Source organism: Oncorhynchus clarkii, chromosome 13, assembly GCF_045791955.1.
Source record: "Oncorhynchus clarkii lewisi isolate Uvic-CL-2024 chromosome 13, UVic_Ocla_1.0, whole genome shotgun sequence".
Taxonomy (NCBI): Eukaryota; Metazoa; Chordata; class Actinopteri; order Salmoniformes; family Salmonidae; genus Oncorhynchus; species Oncorhynchus clarkii.
The window spans coordinates 56,286,929-56,301,295 of NC_092159.1; the positions used below are offsets into that span (position 1 = coordinate 56,286,929).

The 14,367-nt window shown below is 42.8% G+C and overlaps 2 protein-coding genes across 3 annotated transcripts; one reads left to right on the top strand and one right to left on the bottom strand.

The window, feature by feature from the left end:
- Positions 1-942: 942 nt before the first annotated feature.
- LOC139365131 (decapping exoribonuclease) lies at positions 943-11,517 on the bottom strand. Its single transcript, XM_071102545.1, has 7 exons — positions 11,436-11,517; positions 5,870-6,366; positions 5,356-5,582; positions 3,374-3,593; positions 2,719-2,854; positions 2,459-2,553; positions 943-2,284 (listed from the first exon to the last, which is right to left on the bottom strand). The coding sequence occupies exons 2-7, from the start codon at positions 6,358-6,360 to the stop codon at positions 2,134-2,136; spliced, it is 1,320 nt and encodes a 439-aa protein (XP_070958646.1). The 5' UTR covers positions 6,361-6,366; positions 11,436-11,517; the 3' UTR covers positions 943-2,133.
- Positions 11,503-14,171, top strand: LOC139365134 (inactive serine/threonine-protein kinase 19-like). 2 transcript variants are annotated; one of them, XM_071102548.1, is made up of 7 exons: positions 11,503-11,627; positions 11,874-11,980; positions 12,075-12,220; positions 12,554-12,789; positions 13,149-13,246; positions 13,330-13,477; positions 13,914-14,164. In XM_071102548.1, the coding sequence occupies exons 1-7, from the start codon at positions 11,518-11,520 to the stop codon at positions 13,957-13,959; spliced, it is 891 nt and encodes a 296-aa protein (XP_070958649.1). In that variant the 5' UTR covers positions 11,503-11,517; the 3' UTR covers positions 13,960-14,164. The 2 variants fall into 2 exon arrangements, with proteins under 2 accessions (XP_070958649.1, XP_070958648.1); XM_071102547.1 differs by having other exon boundaries at positions 11,518-11,639; positions 11,882-11,980; positions 13,914-14,171.
- Positions 14,172-14,367: the final 196 nt, after the last annotated feature.

Sequence of the window (14,367 nt, forward strand, 5' to 3'; positions counted from 1 at the left end):
ATTGAGCTCCGGTGCATCCTGTTTCCATTGATCATCCTTGAGATGTTTCTACAACTTGATTGGAGTCCACCTGTGGTAAATTCAATTGATTGGACATGATTTGGAAAGGCACACAACTGTTTAAGGTCCCACAGTTGACATTGCATGTCAGCAAAAACCAAGCCATCAGGTCGAAAGAATTGTCCGTAGAGCACCGAGACAGGATTGTGTCGAGGCACAGATCTGGTGAATGGTACTAAAAAATGTCTGCAGCATTGAAGGTCCCCAAAAACACAGTGGCCTCCATCATTATTAAATGGAAAAAGTTTGGAACCACCAAGACTCTTCCTAGAGCTGGCTTTCCGGCCAAACTGAGCAATCGGGGGAGAAGGGCCTTGGTCAGGGAGGTGACCAAGAACCCGATGTTCACTCTGACAGATCTCCAGACTTCCTCTGTGGAGATGGGAGAACCTTCCAGAAGGACAACCATCTCTGCAGCACTCCACCAGTCAGGCCTTTATGGTAGAGTGGCCAGATGGTAGCCACTCCTCAAAAAGGCACAGCCTGCTTGGAGTTTGCCAGAAGGCACCTAAAGGATTCTCAGACCATGAGAAACAAGATTCTCTGGTCTGATGAAACCAAGATGTGACACTTGGCATTCAGGCCAAAGAGTTCAGTCTGGAGGAAACCTGGCATCCCTACGGTGAAGCATGGTGGTGGCAGCATCACGCTGTGGGGATGTTTTTCAGTGGCAGGGATTGGGAGACTAGTCAGGATCAAGGGAAAGATGAACGGAGCAAAGTACAGAGAGATATTTTATGAAAACCTGCTCAGGACCTCAGACTGGGGAGAAGGTTTACATTCCAACAGGACAATGACCATAAGCACACAGCCAAGACAAAGCAGGAGTGGCTTTGAGACAAGTCTCTGAATGTCCTCGAGTGGCCCAGCCAGAGCCCGGACGAACAAAGCTGTAACGTAACAAACTGTGGAAAAATTCAAGGGGTCTGAATCATTTCAGAATGCACTGTATGTGGTTATAACAGTCTATTTCCACTTCTGACTTGAGGAATGATTAAGGACGTACAGTAGGACATGACAAGATGTGCCTTGGAATTCATGGAGAACTCTGGGACTAGTATGCATCCTGCAGATTTTAAATGAATAATAATTCTGTAAATTGCATTGAAATAAATGAAAGCTATGACAGATTAACATCTTTACAGAGCAAATAGAGTTTTTTTTAGTTAATTCCATTCAGCACAACTACATTGTAGAATCAGACTTTTACCTGGGATGTTTTCTACCATCTGCGACATTGTCAATGCGTCATTCAATGAAGGTGTAATTTATTATAGGACAAAGGACAATGCATTCTGACACTGGACAGTTTCCATCAACACTTTGGTTAAAACTGCTTATGCAATATTGATGTTCTTAAGTTTTGTTTTTTTGTGGCATAATTTAATTAATGTACTTCAGAAAAGAACATGATAAGTGATCGATATGCCCATGGGGTTAATAATAAAAAGGTTTGATTGGGAAATTAAAACTTATGGTACTATTGTTCGACAGTTTCAGAGCAGACACTTCAAACCGCAACTGTTACATTCAGATCACAGAATTTTGTAATAAAATTTTTAAAAAAAAATACAAATCAGAGATGAGCTGAAAAATGTAAATACTTCACATAAAAAAAGACACCACAAACCATTAGGAAAGATATGTCTTCTGTGAACCGGCACACCATTTGTGAGAAAGTCCCAAAAGCTGGTTTGTGAATGCTAAAGTCCATGCTGATCCACACTATATAACTCAGCCACTCTGGGAGGAAAATGGAAGTTGAATAAAATAACTTTCTTTATCGTCAAAAACCGACCCGTCAGAACCCGCCTACTCCTTCAGGGCGCTTGGTGTGTTTCTACTTCATTATCAAATAACAGGTATCAGCGTTAAAGTATTGCTTCAAGTCCATACTGGTGTAAGGGGAAAACCTTGGCCTGTACGCATAAAGCATATCAAAGTAGGAGTGCTGATCTAGGCTCCGTTTTGCCTACTAAATCAGAATGAATAGGATGAGGGACCTGATTCTAGATCAGCAGTCTTACTCTGAGCTGCTTTGTCAATACGGGCCATTGTCAGGTTTGTTCTGAGTCAGGTCTGAGGTGGGTGGTGGTGTGTCTCACGACTGGTTGAACTGGTCATCTCCCTGACGTACCAGTCTGGTAGGAAGGAGTACTGAGAGTCTCTGTGGATGGAGTAGGTGACGTCTCGGTGTGGATCCCATGAGAACAGGTGCACCACCCTGACAGAAATAAATAACATAGTTAACTAGAGTCAGAATGTTTCTAGGGAAACTCTTGACTGTATGCAATAGGAAGTTCTCTTAACCTTTACTTTCTGCTACCATTAAAAAAAGCTTATGAGCACTGTAATAAAATAAGTACTTTAAAAGAATCTTAACCATATCAAGCATCACCTTGGATCGTCTTCTGTGACCACACTCTTCACGAAGGACAGGAATTCACAGCAGAAGTTCATGCAGACAGTTGGCTTCCAGCAGTTGGTTTCATTCTGTATGAGAGAAGAGACAACCTCTTAGGACAAACAAGCACGCACATTGTTTTTAAACTCACAAAATAGGCATCCTATATTACACAGACCTACTGGGTTTCTGGTAGAAGACCTGTTAAAAATGTGTATGTTCTTTTTCAGAAGAAAATACAACTGGAATCGTACCTTGATAAGCTGAGATATCTTGGAGATGTGGTAAGTCTCCACAGACACAACCACTCCGTCATGATCACGGAAACCAGCTACGATTCGCGGTACCCCAGGAAGAAAGGACTGGGCCCACCACTTTAGTAGTTTAAACCTGGAAGGAGAACATACACAAGAGAAACATTTTAACTCTCTTGGGAAAATGTTCAAACTGAAGATGTGAGGAGCTAGCCTTGGTTCCAGTTTCATTCTGTGTATATTCATCAGCAAAATGTGTCTTTACCAGACAGTGACAACAGAACTGGTTACTGGGCAATTCCATGGTAATGGAATTACGCTGAGACTCAGATTTTTCACTTTAAAATGTATGTCTAACAAAAAACATTTAAAAGTTTAACAAACCATACAACTCTATGCACAGAGACTAATTTTAACAATTTACACTGATAATTTTACAAATACAGGAAGAACTGTGCAGATATAAAGTTTGGTAACAGAATAAAACTGAAGGAGATTTTACCGTAATTCTGTTACCAAACTTTGCACCTGCACAATTTTTCAAGTAAATGTTTTTTTTTATTGTGTAAATTGTTCAACATAGTCAGTGTGCATAGAGTTGTATGGATTGTTAAACTTTGAAAGTTAGTGCAGAGCGTATCTGTGGATAGTTTACCTGTGGAAGTTGCTGCGTTGTTTGGGGGTGGAGATTTCCAGTGAGGTCTTCATCTCGATGTAGTTGGCTGGAGGAGACGGGGCCTTGGGGTCTTTGTCCCGACAGTCCACCTCGCCAGAGAACAGCAGTCTGTGCTCGGCTAGCCGGGTCTGGACTACAGTGCAGAAGGCCTCGTTGGTGTTTACAACCCCACCTGGATCTGGAAGACTCTGGGCGTCATCTGAAAGAAGGTTACAGACATTTCAAAACAATCCAAGGCCTCCAACTACCATCCCAAGTATGAGAAATATTATGCATTTCTGGGTGTAGGCTTTTCAGGAACTGTACACCAATCTCAAGTCATATTGATATTAAACCATCAATAAAAACCCTCAGCAATCAATCATCTGAAAGTCCACCACAACATACAGTGGCTTGCGAAAGTATTCACCCCCTATTTTTCCTATTTTGTTGCCTTACAACCTGGAATTAAAATTACTTTTTGGGGGTTTGTATCATTTGATTTACACAACATGCCTACCACTTGAGCATGCATAAATATTCAACCCCCTCAAAGTCAATACTTTGTAGAGCCACCTTTTGCACCAATTACAGCTGCAAGTCTCTTGAGGTATGTCTCTGTAAGCTTGGCACATCTAGCCACTGGGATTTTTGCCCCTTTTTCAAGGCAGAACTGCTCCAGCTCCTTCAAGTTGGATGGGCCCGCTGGTGTACAGCAATCTTTAAGTCACACCACATAATCTCAATTGGATCGAGGTCTGGGCTTTCAATAGGCCATTCCAAAACATTTTAATGTTTCCCCTTAAACCACTCAAGTGTTGCTTCAGCAGTATGCTTAGGGTCATTGTCCTGCTGGAAGGTGAACCTCCGTCCCAGTCTGAAATCTCTTGAAGACTGAAACAGGTTTCCCTCAAGAATTTCCCTGTATTTATTCATTCCTTCAATTCTGACCAGTTTCCCAGTCCCTGCCGATGAAAAACATCCCCACAGCATGATGCTGCCACCACCATGCTTCACTGGTGTTCTCGGGGTGATAAGAGGTGTTGGGTTTGCGCCAGACATAGCGTTTTCCTTGATGGCCAAAAAGTTACATTTTAGTCTCATCTGATCAGAGTACCTTCTTCCATATGTTTGGGCAGTCTCCCACATGCCTTTTGGCGAACACCAAACGTGTTGGCTTATATTTTTCTTAAGCAATGTCTTTTTTCTGGCCACTCTTCCATAAAGCCCAGCTCTGCGGAGTGTACTGCTTAAAGTGGTCCTATGGCCAGATACTCCAATCTCCGCTGTGGAGCTTTGCAGCTCCTTCAGGGTTATCTTTGGTCTCTTTGTTGTCTCTCTGATTAATGCCCTCCTTGCCTGGTCTGTGTGTTTGGGTGGGCGGCCCTCTCTTGGCAGGTTTGTTGTGGTGCCATATTCTTTCCATTTTTTAATAATGGATTTAATGGTGCTCCATGGGATGTTCAAAGTTTCTGAACTTTTTTATAACCCAACCCTGATCTGTACTTCTCCGCAACTTTGTCCCTGACCTGTTTGGCGTACTCGTTGGTCTTCATGGTGCCCCTTGCTTAGTGGTGTTGTAGACTCTGGGGCCTTTCAGAACAGGTGTATTTTTACTGAGATCATGCAACAGATGATGTGACACTTAAATAAAGTCCACCTGTGTACAATCTAACTAATTATGTGACTTCTGAAGGTAATTGGTTGCACCAGATCTTATTTAGGGGCTTCATAGCAAAGGAGGTAAATACATTTGCACGTACCACTTTTCCATTTTTTAAAACAAGTTATTATTTTCATTACAATTCACCAATTTGGACTATTTTGTGTCCATTACATGAAATCCAAATAAAACTCCATTTAAATTACAGGTTATAATGCAACAAAATAGGAAAAATGCTGAGGGGGATAAATACTTTTGCAAGGTACTGTAACAACTCAGTGCGTACATCAAAAGAGGAATACAAGAAGCCATCCTCTACCTGCACAGGTGTACTGTTCAAATTTGTACCCCCAGTACATCATCTCCTCGTGCCTCTCGGTGCGGTTCTCCCGGTCCCGGCGTGCAGCCTCCGTCTCCACCTCACTGATGTACAGTGTCCCCCCCATCCTGGTCACAGCCAGCAGCCAGCCCTCCCGGGTTTCATAAGGCGTGGTCAACAGCTTGGTTAGGTGGCCGCGCCATGTCACAATGTCTACGCCTAATGCACTGGTAGGAGAGGTTGATCAAAGAATACATGTCTGTCAGAACACACAGGTTAATATAGTCACAGTCATTCCTTGTGACTAGGAATCACAGAATTGACTGAGGATATTGTGTGTGTGTATATTGAATATTGTGTCCATCACAACTGATCCCATTCTGAAATGTTTATGGCCTTGATGACTGACAATTAGTGGGCCTATATCTGTATAACTAGACAGAAAGGTGTTGCTACTGATGAATAATGTATCAATCAAAATAACATCTCTTAAACTGACACTAGTGGTGCTTACCATGGGGAAGAAGAAGCAGCTGTGTCCTTCGACTGCAGCTTGGACCTGTTTGCCAGGATCCATCTGAGGATGTGGTCCAGTTTCTCCTTCACCCTGTCGTCCCTCTTGACGAAGCGGCCCCTGTACCCGTCCCTCAAGTCGAAGTTAGGACAACTCTTCTCCGGCTCCACGTAGTAACGCAGCTGCCGGGCATCATTGAAAAACCTGCGCTCAGAGTCCAGGGAGAAATGTCCCACCTCCACAGGCTGTTTGTATAAGGGGAAGTCTCTCTCGTACAGCTGTCGTTGTATGCTCAGGCTCTGGGTTGGGGGGCTAGATGGGGGTGTTGAAGGGCCAGCCGGGTGATGGTTCTGACCGGGTCTGAAGCGCTTGTGTTGGAAATGGCCTCTCCCACTGTCATCCATGTCTCTCTTGAATGTTGACTGGTGGTTGTCGTGGTGATTGGAGTTTGGATGTTGGGGTCTGTGGTGGGACTGGTGGCGTTGGTCCATGGTGATCTAGGAAGAGACAAATATATCTAGTTAATAGTCATTCAAATAACAATCTAATAGTCAGTGTCTGACTCAATCTCTTCCAATCTTTCCTTTTTGTATACTACTCCTAATTAAAAGGCCAAAGCAGTCCGAATGTGACTTTCCTGTGTTTTTTTAGTTGTTGTTTTTTTACATATTGCCACACTTTGAAGTGTGTGAAATTAAAAAATGATAATGCCCTTTTAGCTGTTTGAAAAGACTGCCTGAAATGTCAGTCTATTTAGGTGGGATGGAGTTTTAGCCTGCCTGGTGTAGATGAATTAATAGACCAATAAAAAAGGGAGTTCCAAACCTGGAGAAAAACAGACAAGGTTGGCTTAGATTGCTGACAGGAGGAAGGATGGCGGAAGCGGACACACTGATGTGGATTGGGAATCTAATGGCGGTAGAATTAAGGACAATTTGAATATAGTCCAAAATAATGGAAAATGGAGCAAGATAGGGCTGAGAATGACCCTTCGTATCTTGTACGAGTATGGTTTGTTAATGACGAGCAGCTGATCGGATTACTAATCTTGAAGAATCCATTTGATACAGTCAGGTCCATAAATATTTGGACATTGACCAAGGTATTATTGTTATTTTAGCTGTCTACCACAGCATATTGGAGTTGAAATTAAATAATGAATATGAGCTTTCATTTGAGGGTATTTACATCCAAAGCGGGTGAACGGTGTAGGAATTACAGCACTTTTTATATGTGGTCCCCCCCTTTTTAAAGGACCAAAAGTAATTGGACAATTGGCTGCTCAGTTGTTCCATGGCAAGGTGTGTGCTTTTCCTCATTAGTTAATTTACAAGTAAGCAGATAAAAGGTTTAGAGTTTATTTCAAGTGTGTCATTTGCATTTGGAATCTATTGCTGTTAACCCTCAATATGAAGTCCAAAGAGCTGTCACTGCCAGTGAAGCAAGCCATCCTTAGGCTGAAAAATCAAAACAAACCCATCGGAGAGATAGCGAAAATATTAGGTGTGGCCGAATCAACTATTTGGTACATTCTTTAAAAGAAAGAACGCACTGGTGAGCTCAGGAACACCAAAATGCCAGAAAAATTACGGAAAACAACTGTGGTGGATGACAGAATAATTATTTCCCTGGTGAAGAAAAAACCCTTCACAACAGTTGGCCAGATCAAGAACACCCTCCAGGAGGTAGGCATATCTGTGTCAGAGTCAACAATCAAGAGAACACCCTCCAGGAGGTAGGCATATCTGTGTCAGAGTCAACAATCAAGAGAACACCCTCCAGGAGGTAGGCATATCTGTGTCAGAGTCAACAATCAAGAGAACACCCTCCAGGAGGTAGGCATATCTGTGTCAGAGTCAACAATCAAGAGAACACCCTCCAGGAGGTAGGCATATCTGTGTCAGAGTCAACAATCAAGAGAACACCCTCCAGGAGGTAGGCATATCTGTGTCAGAGTCAACAATCAAGAGAACACCAGAGTAAATACAGATGGTTTACCACAAGATGACCAGATTACAGTTTTCCAAACAACATCTAAAAAAGCCTGTACAGTTATGGAACATCCTATGGACAGATGAGACAAAAAATCTACTTGCACCAGAATGATGGCAAGAGAAGAGCATGGAGAAGGGAAGGAACTGCTCATGATTTGAAGCATACCACCTCATCTGTAAAGCATGGTGAAGGTAGTGTTGTGGCGTGGGCATGTATGGCTGCCAATGGAACTGGTTCCCCTGTATTTATTGATAATATGACTGCTGACAAAAGCAGCAGGATGAATTCTGAAGTGTTTAGGGCTATATTATCTGCTCAGATTCGGCCAAATGCCTCAAAACCATTGGATGGTGCTTCACAGTGCAAATGGACAATGACCCAAAGCATACTGAAGAAGCAACCGAATACTTTTTTAAGGCAAAGAAGTGGAATGTTCTGCAATGGCCAAGTCAATCACCTGACCTGATTCCAATTGAGCATGCATTTCACTTGCTGAAGGCAAAACGCCTCAAGAACAAGCAGGAACTGAAGATAGCTGCAGTAAAGGCCTGGCAGAGCATCACCAGGAAAGAAACCCAGCATCTGGTTATGTCTATGTGTTCCAGACTTCAGGCAGTCATATGCAACCAAGTATTAAAACGCACAATTTAATTTATTATTGTTAGTTTGTCCAATTACTTTTGAGCCCCTAAAATTGGGGAGGACCACATAAAAAGTGCTGTAATTCCTACACCGTTCACACGATTTGGATGTAAATACCCTCAAATTAAATCTGAAAGTCTGCACTTTTCCTTTCAAATCCTTTGTGTTGGCATACAGAGCCAAAATGAAAATGACTTGGTCAATGCCCAAATATTTATGAACCTGACTATATCCGAACTGGTGGAGAGTGCTGGGTAAAGTGAAGGCTGTGATGATCACGAGAGGCGGGCTTGTTTTGATTTTTTTGTACTTCTGCTAATCAGAAGGAACGTGTGTTGCGTCTCACCCAAGTTGATAAGTTTGACATGTTGTGTGTGTCTCTTAGAACAGGGGTAATATCTGGCGTCTCGTGGGAAGTCGATGCACGTCGGATGAATTGTGTGGTGAATGATGAAAGGGTGAAGAGTCTATCTGTTCTTTTGTGGAGTCTCTCCCTACTCAAGTGCAGTTGGGGTATATAAACTACAGAGTCAGAGTATTTATCCCAAGAACAATGCAGTGTGATCACTGTAAAGCTTTTGGACATGTTTCAAGTGTTTTCAGAAGGGAGAAGACGAGATGTCCAAGTTGTGGAAAAAAATCATGTCATGTGTTTTAAAAGTGATGAAAATGTTGCAATTGTTGTAGGAACCACGAAGCCAGGTCTTTGGAATGCCCGACAAGGAAGAAAGAGAATGAGGTGGCCAAAGTCAGGGCTGTCCAGAGCATTTCATATGCAGCAGCTGTTAAAAAGGTTGAGTGTTCGAATGGTGCTCGTCGCCATGGTGGTGGATAGGCCTTCACTGCAGGTTGCAGCGGTTGACTTTCACCAGCAGGACCCAAATATTTAGAAGGTTAAGAAGGTGGACTTGTGGCCTTTATAGCTATGGTGATTAATGGTACTGCCATGGTGGAGAGAAAGTCCAGGAAAATAGATATCATTGTGGATGCGGCGGAGCGGTTCCTGGGATTGAAACATTTCTCAGCGGAGGATGGAGTATTGTCACAAGCCGTACCACCCTCTCAGGCCCTAGAGCCTGTGAAGGGAGATAGTGAGATTTGAAGGAAGGAAGACCAACAATGCAGTTAAAAAATATGGATAAGAATAAGAAATAAGGCCTCCCGGGTGGCGCAGTGGTTAAGGGCGCTGTACTGCAGCGCCAGCTGTGCCACCAGAGACTCTGATGCAAATAGTCTGGGTAGCCATTTGATTAGTTGTTCAGGAGTCTTATGGCTTGGGGGTGAAAGCTGTTTTGAAGCCTCTTGGACCTAGACTTGGCTCTCCGGTACCGCTTGCCGTGCGGTAGCAGAGAGAATGGTCTATGACTAGGGTGGCTGGAGTCAGACAATTTTTTGGGCCTTCCTTTGACACCGCCTGGTATAGAGGTCCTGGATGGCAGGAATCTTGGCCCCAGTGATGTACTGGGACATTCGCACTACCCTCTGTAGTGCCTTGGGGTCGTAGGCCGAGCAGTTGCCATACCAGGCAGTGATGCTCTCGATGGTGCAGCAGTAGAACGTTTTGAGGATCTGATAACCCATAATAATGATAATATTTTCAGCCTCCTGAGGGGGAATAGGTTTTGTTGTGCCCTCATCACGACTGTCTTGGTGTGCTTGGACCATGTTAGTTTGTTGGTGATGTGGTCACCAAGGAACTTGAAGCTCTCAACCTGCTCCACTACAGCCCCGTCAATGAGAATGAGGGCGTGCTTGCTCCTGTAGTCCACAATCATCTCCTTTGTCTTGATCACGTTGAGGTAGAGATTGTTGTCCTGTCACCACACGGCCAGGTCTCTGACCTCCTCCCTATAGGCTGTCTCGTTGTTGTCGGTGATCAGGCCTAGCACCGTTGTGTCATCAGCAAACTTAATGATGGTGTCGGAGTCGTGCCTGGCCTGGCCAAGTTTTGTTTTGTTTTTGTCAATGTACTATTTTTATTTGGGTGGATTAAGTTAGTTTTCGATGTCATGTATGGTTTTGGTGTTTTCCTTGGTTTTTCAACCCATCCAGTTGGTGGCGGCAAAACACCTTTCGGTGTTCTAGTCTGCCATAAAACCCACAGAAGAAGAAGAAGTTCCAAACATCTCTGCCAAGAGGTTGCTTTTCCCCTCCCCACTCTGAGCAAAATTTTTGTTTGAGAAATTGCTCTTTGGTAATAAGCTATTTAGTTTCTTTTTGATTTGAATTCAAAACAATCCCTGTAATGTACTTGATTGTTCCCCAGAAATGATTTGATATTGAGACTTTTTTAATTAAAAAAATACAAATAATGTCTGCATTGGACCTTTAACTGATCTGGAAGAACAGGATGGATAGATGGGGAGACAGAATGGGTCAATCACATTGCTTCTTCCTATTTATTAATGGAGACTGCAGTCTTTCTAGAAAATGTTTAGACATCGCTCTCCTTTGGGATGCAAACCACAGAAGTAGGCTGGCTAGCTAACTAGCGACTAACATACAGTATGCAGCAATAACATAGACACCGGACCCAAACCTTCGGCTTCTGCCACTGCTGTCTCGTATGACTGGCTGAAAGCACGCGTAACTAAATTAGGTAGTTATGTGGACTAGATAGGTAATATCACTGTATTGGTTATTACATAAATACTGTAATATGTTACATCAGACGTAATAACAGATAAAACATTTAAAAAAAAAAATACTCTACCCTCCAGTCAATGTAACTTCAGCATTGCAAATGCATGGCTAGCAGTCTAGCGAGCTAGTTAGCTAGCTAACAGTAAATGCACAATGGTATTAACTTAGTAGCGGTTTCCTTCAACACAAACTGCATGCATGATACATTATGTTATGCATGCTACTCTCTATGTTTTGATCAAGCAAAGCAGATGCAACTCATTTTGCAAAATGTGAATTTACTCACCACCGTCTTATTAGCTAGCTAGCTAACGTTACTTCTGTTTTGCAGGATGTGTAACAGTTGATCCTGACGGATAGGTGGCGGTATGTTTCGGAGTCGGGTGCTGTCTTGTCATTCTGACAGAATCATTTTGTCCGATGTATGTTTAAACGATTGGCAAATCTTGTTTGACCAAGAGTTGCTACAGCAATGCTTACTTTAAGTCAGGTATGGACATTCATTTTATTGCTAGTGAATATACTTATGGAAAACAAACCAATATTTTGTAATAGTACCGTTATTATAAAGTTTACCGTAGTAGACAAATGGCTAGAAGCTCGTTTATTTTAACGTTAGCATGCTGCTGTCTGTCTTCATAATAATAACAACTACCTACTGTAGCTAGCCACTAACGTTAGCACTCCACAACGATTGTTAATGTTAATTGTTAATGTTTTCATGCCTCTCAGTTATGAACCGAAAACGGGCCCTTATATCAGACACGTTTAACGTGAACAAACGAAGAGTTGGCAATGAGAAGCAGTTTGGAGCTGTCAACAATGGAGAAGGTGCCTTTCCTCAAACTTAAATGTAGCTATCTAGCTAAATGTGTCAGTGTTTGACTTGTTGTACGTCTCCTTTCTTGTCCCTTTCTTTCCCCAGCGGGACCACTGGACGTCAAAGCCACCCTGCAGGACCTTATGACATTATTCCCACGCAAACTCTTCAATGACGCCCTTCCACAAATTGTCCTAAAACACCAACTCTACAGCATACACAATGATAGGACCCAAGTGGACAGGCAGCTTGTAAGCCCAATGAATATTGCTGGAGCAGTGTTCTTCAATCCTGGTGGTCTCAATCAAATGTGTTATTTTTTTTATTTTTATTTAACCTTTATTTTCAACTAGGCAAGTCAGTTAAGAACACAATCTTATTTACAATGACGGCCTACACCGGCCAAACCCGGATGACACTGTACTGGGTGGGCACTAACAAAAACCTCCACACTTTGGTCTCCAGGACTGGGTTCGAAGAACACTACTGGAGAAATATTCAAATGTGTTGTCAATTTAGACCATTGCCTTGGTTGATCCATCTGTTAATGTCCAACATCTTCATTTTCATCATCTCTTTGTTAGAGTGACTTGAGGGAACAGGGGGAGCTGTTGATGTTCCAGCTGGGTTTTGACGCCGAGGCCTTTGGGTTGGTGTTCGCTGCAGACTACAAGGCTAAAGTCCTGGCTGGGGAGGAGGGGAGAGGGACACGGGGCACAGTGGATAAATTCCTGGAGAAAGTGCTGCCCTCCTGCAATGACCTGAGCTTCAACAAAGACAAAATGCTGAAGGAGTTTCTCTTCACAGACTCAGATATAACGTACGAGGGAAATTGCTTTTTTATTCATTAATCTTGGTCTCTTCATGTATTGAAAGTCTTTGTTTGAATGCGTTTGTACTGTAGCTTGTTTGCCAGACACAGATTAAGCCTAGTCCTGGACTAAAAGGCTATGTCAATGGAGATTCTCTATTATACATGATTTTTAGTCCTGGTCTAGGCTTGATCTCTGTCCAAGAAACCGGCACTGTGTGTGTGAGATTCTTTTTTTAATGTTTGAGAGGGTGGTCATCTATGCTGCATCTTATCCTTTTCATGTATCTGAAAGTCTCTGCTTGGAAGCATTTGCTCCATTGTAAATGAGTCACGAATAACTTGTGCTATTTCCCACCCCCACCCAGGCAACTGGTGAAGTCGGGGGTTCTGACTGTGAGGGACGCTGGCAGCTGGTGGCTCTCCATCCCCAACTCTGGCAGATTCACCAAGTACCTAATACAGGGTCAGCTACCAAACAAAGAAGTAATTAGCACTACTTTGCTAATGGAGTGCTGACTGTTTACTATCTTCCTCCCCCTGACCCAGGCCGTAAAGCTGTGCTGGGCATGGTTAAGAAGTCCAAATATAATGAAGTCTTAAAGGCAGAACTGGAGGAGAGGCAGACCAACTCACAGGTTAAATTCCAGATCAAGTACCACATCCATGACATCATTGGTGCAGAGCTAGTAGAATGGTGAGACTGGGTTTCATGTCAGTAGGACCAAGAGTTTTCCCTGAACATCATGACACTCTTACACACACCCACCACTTATGCTGCTGCCATATTGTTTACTATTATGATCTGTCCTGCTACCAGTCACTTTCTCCTAATCCCTGCCTACATGTACATATCTACCTCAACTAATCAGGTATCCCTGCACATTGTAAGTTTGGGACTGACCCTGTATACAGCTTACATGTTCCTTTTTTTCTCCTGGCAGAGTTGTACTCTTTTGATATTGACTGAATACTGGGAAGGGCTTGCAAGTGAAGCAGGTTACTGTACTTGTGCACGTGACAACTTGGAACTTGACTCCTGGGCGTAGCCATCAACTATTCTTGTCGACTGACGTGTATCTAATACAATTGGTCATGTTGTACCCACCTTACCAGCTCTTTTCTTTTTTTAGTATACCCACAACTTCAGGAACATTGTTACGGTGTGTGGACTACTGAACTCAACAACCTGTTTCATGGAAGAAACCCTTAAAGCAACTGAACATGACGAGAGGCCATGTTACACCAAATGAATCTGGTTAATAATTTGTTATTGCCTTGTTTTTCTGGATTTTTTTTCTGCCAAATAGGTAAACCCAAAGTGAAACCTTGTAGGTTGAAATGCCAATGGTGTAAAATAAAGCCTTGTCTGGTTTGTAAATAGTTTTAAAGGTTCCTTGTTGACTTGTTTTAAGACAATTGCAACGTGTGGACCCTACAACCAGCTATACTTATGCTCGGAGTCCTCAAAGGAGGAAGTACAATAGCACGTCAGTCCTTAAGAAAAAGCTTAAACACTAATTGCGAAACTAAGTGCTGTAACTACTGTAAATATGAATTCCTCAATTGAGAAGCTAAGTACTGTGA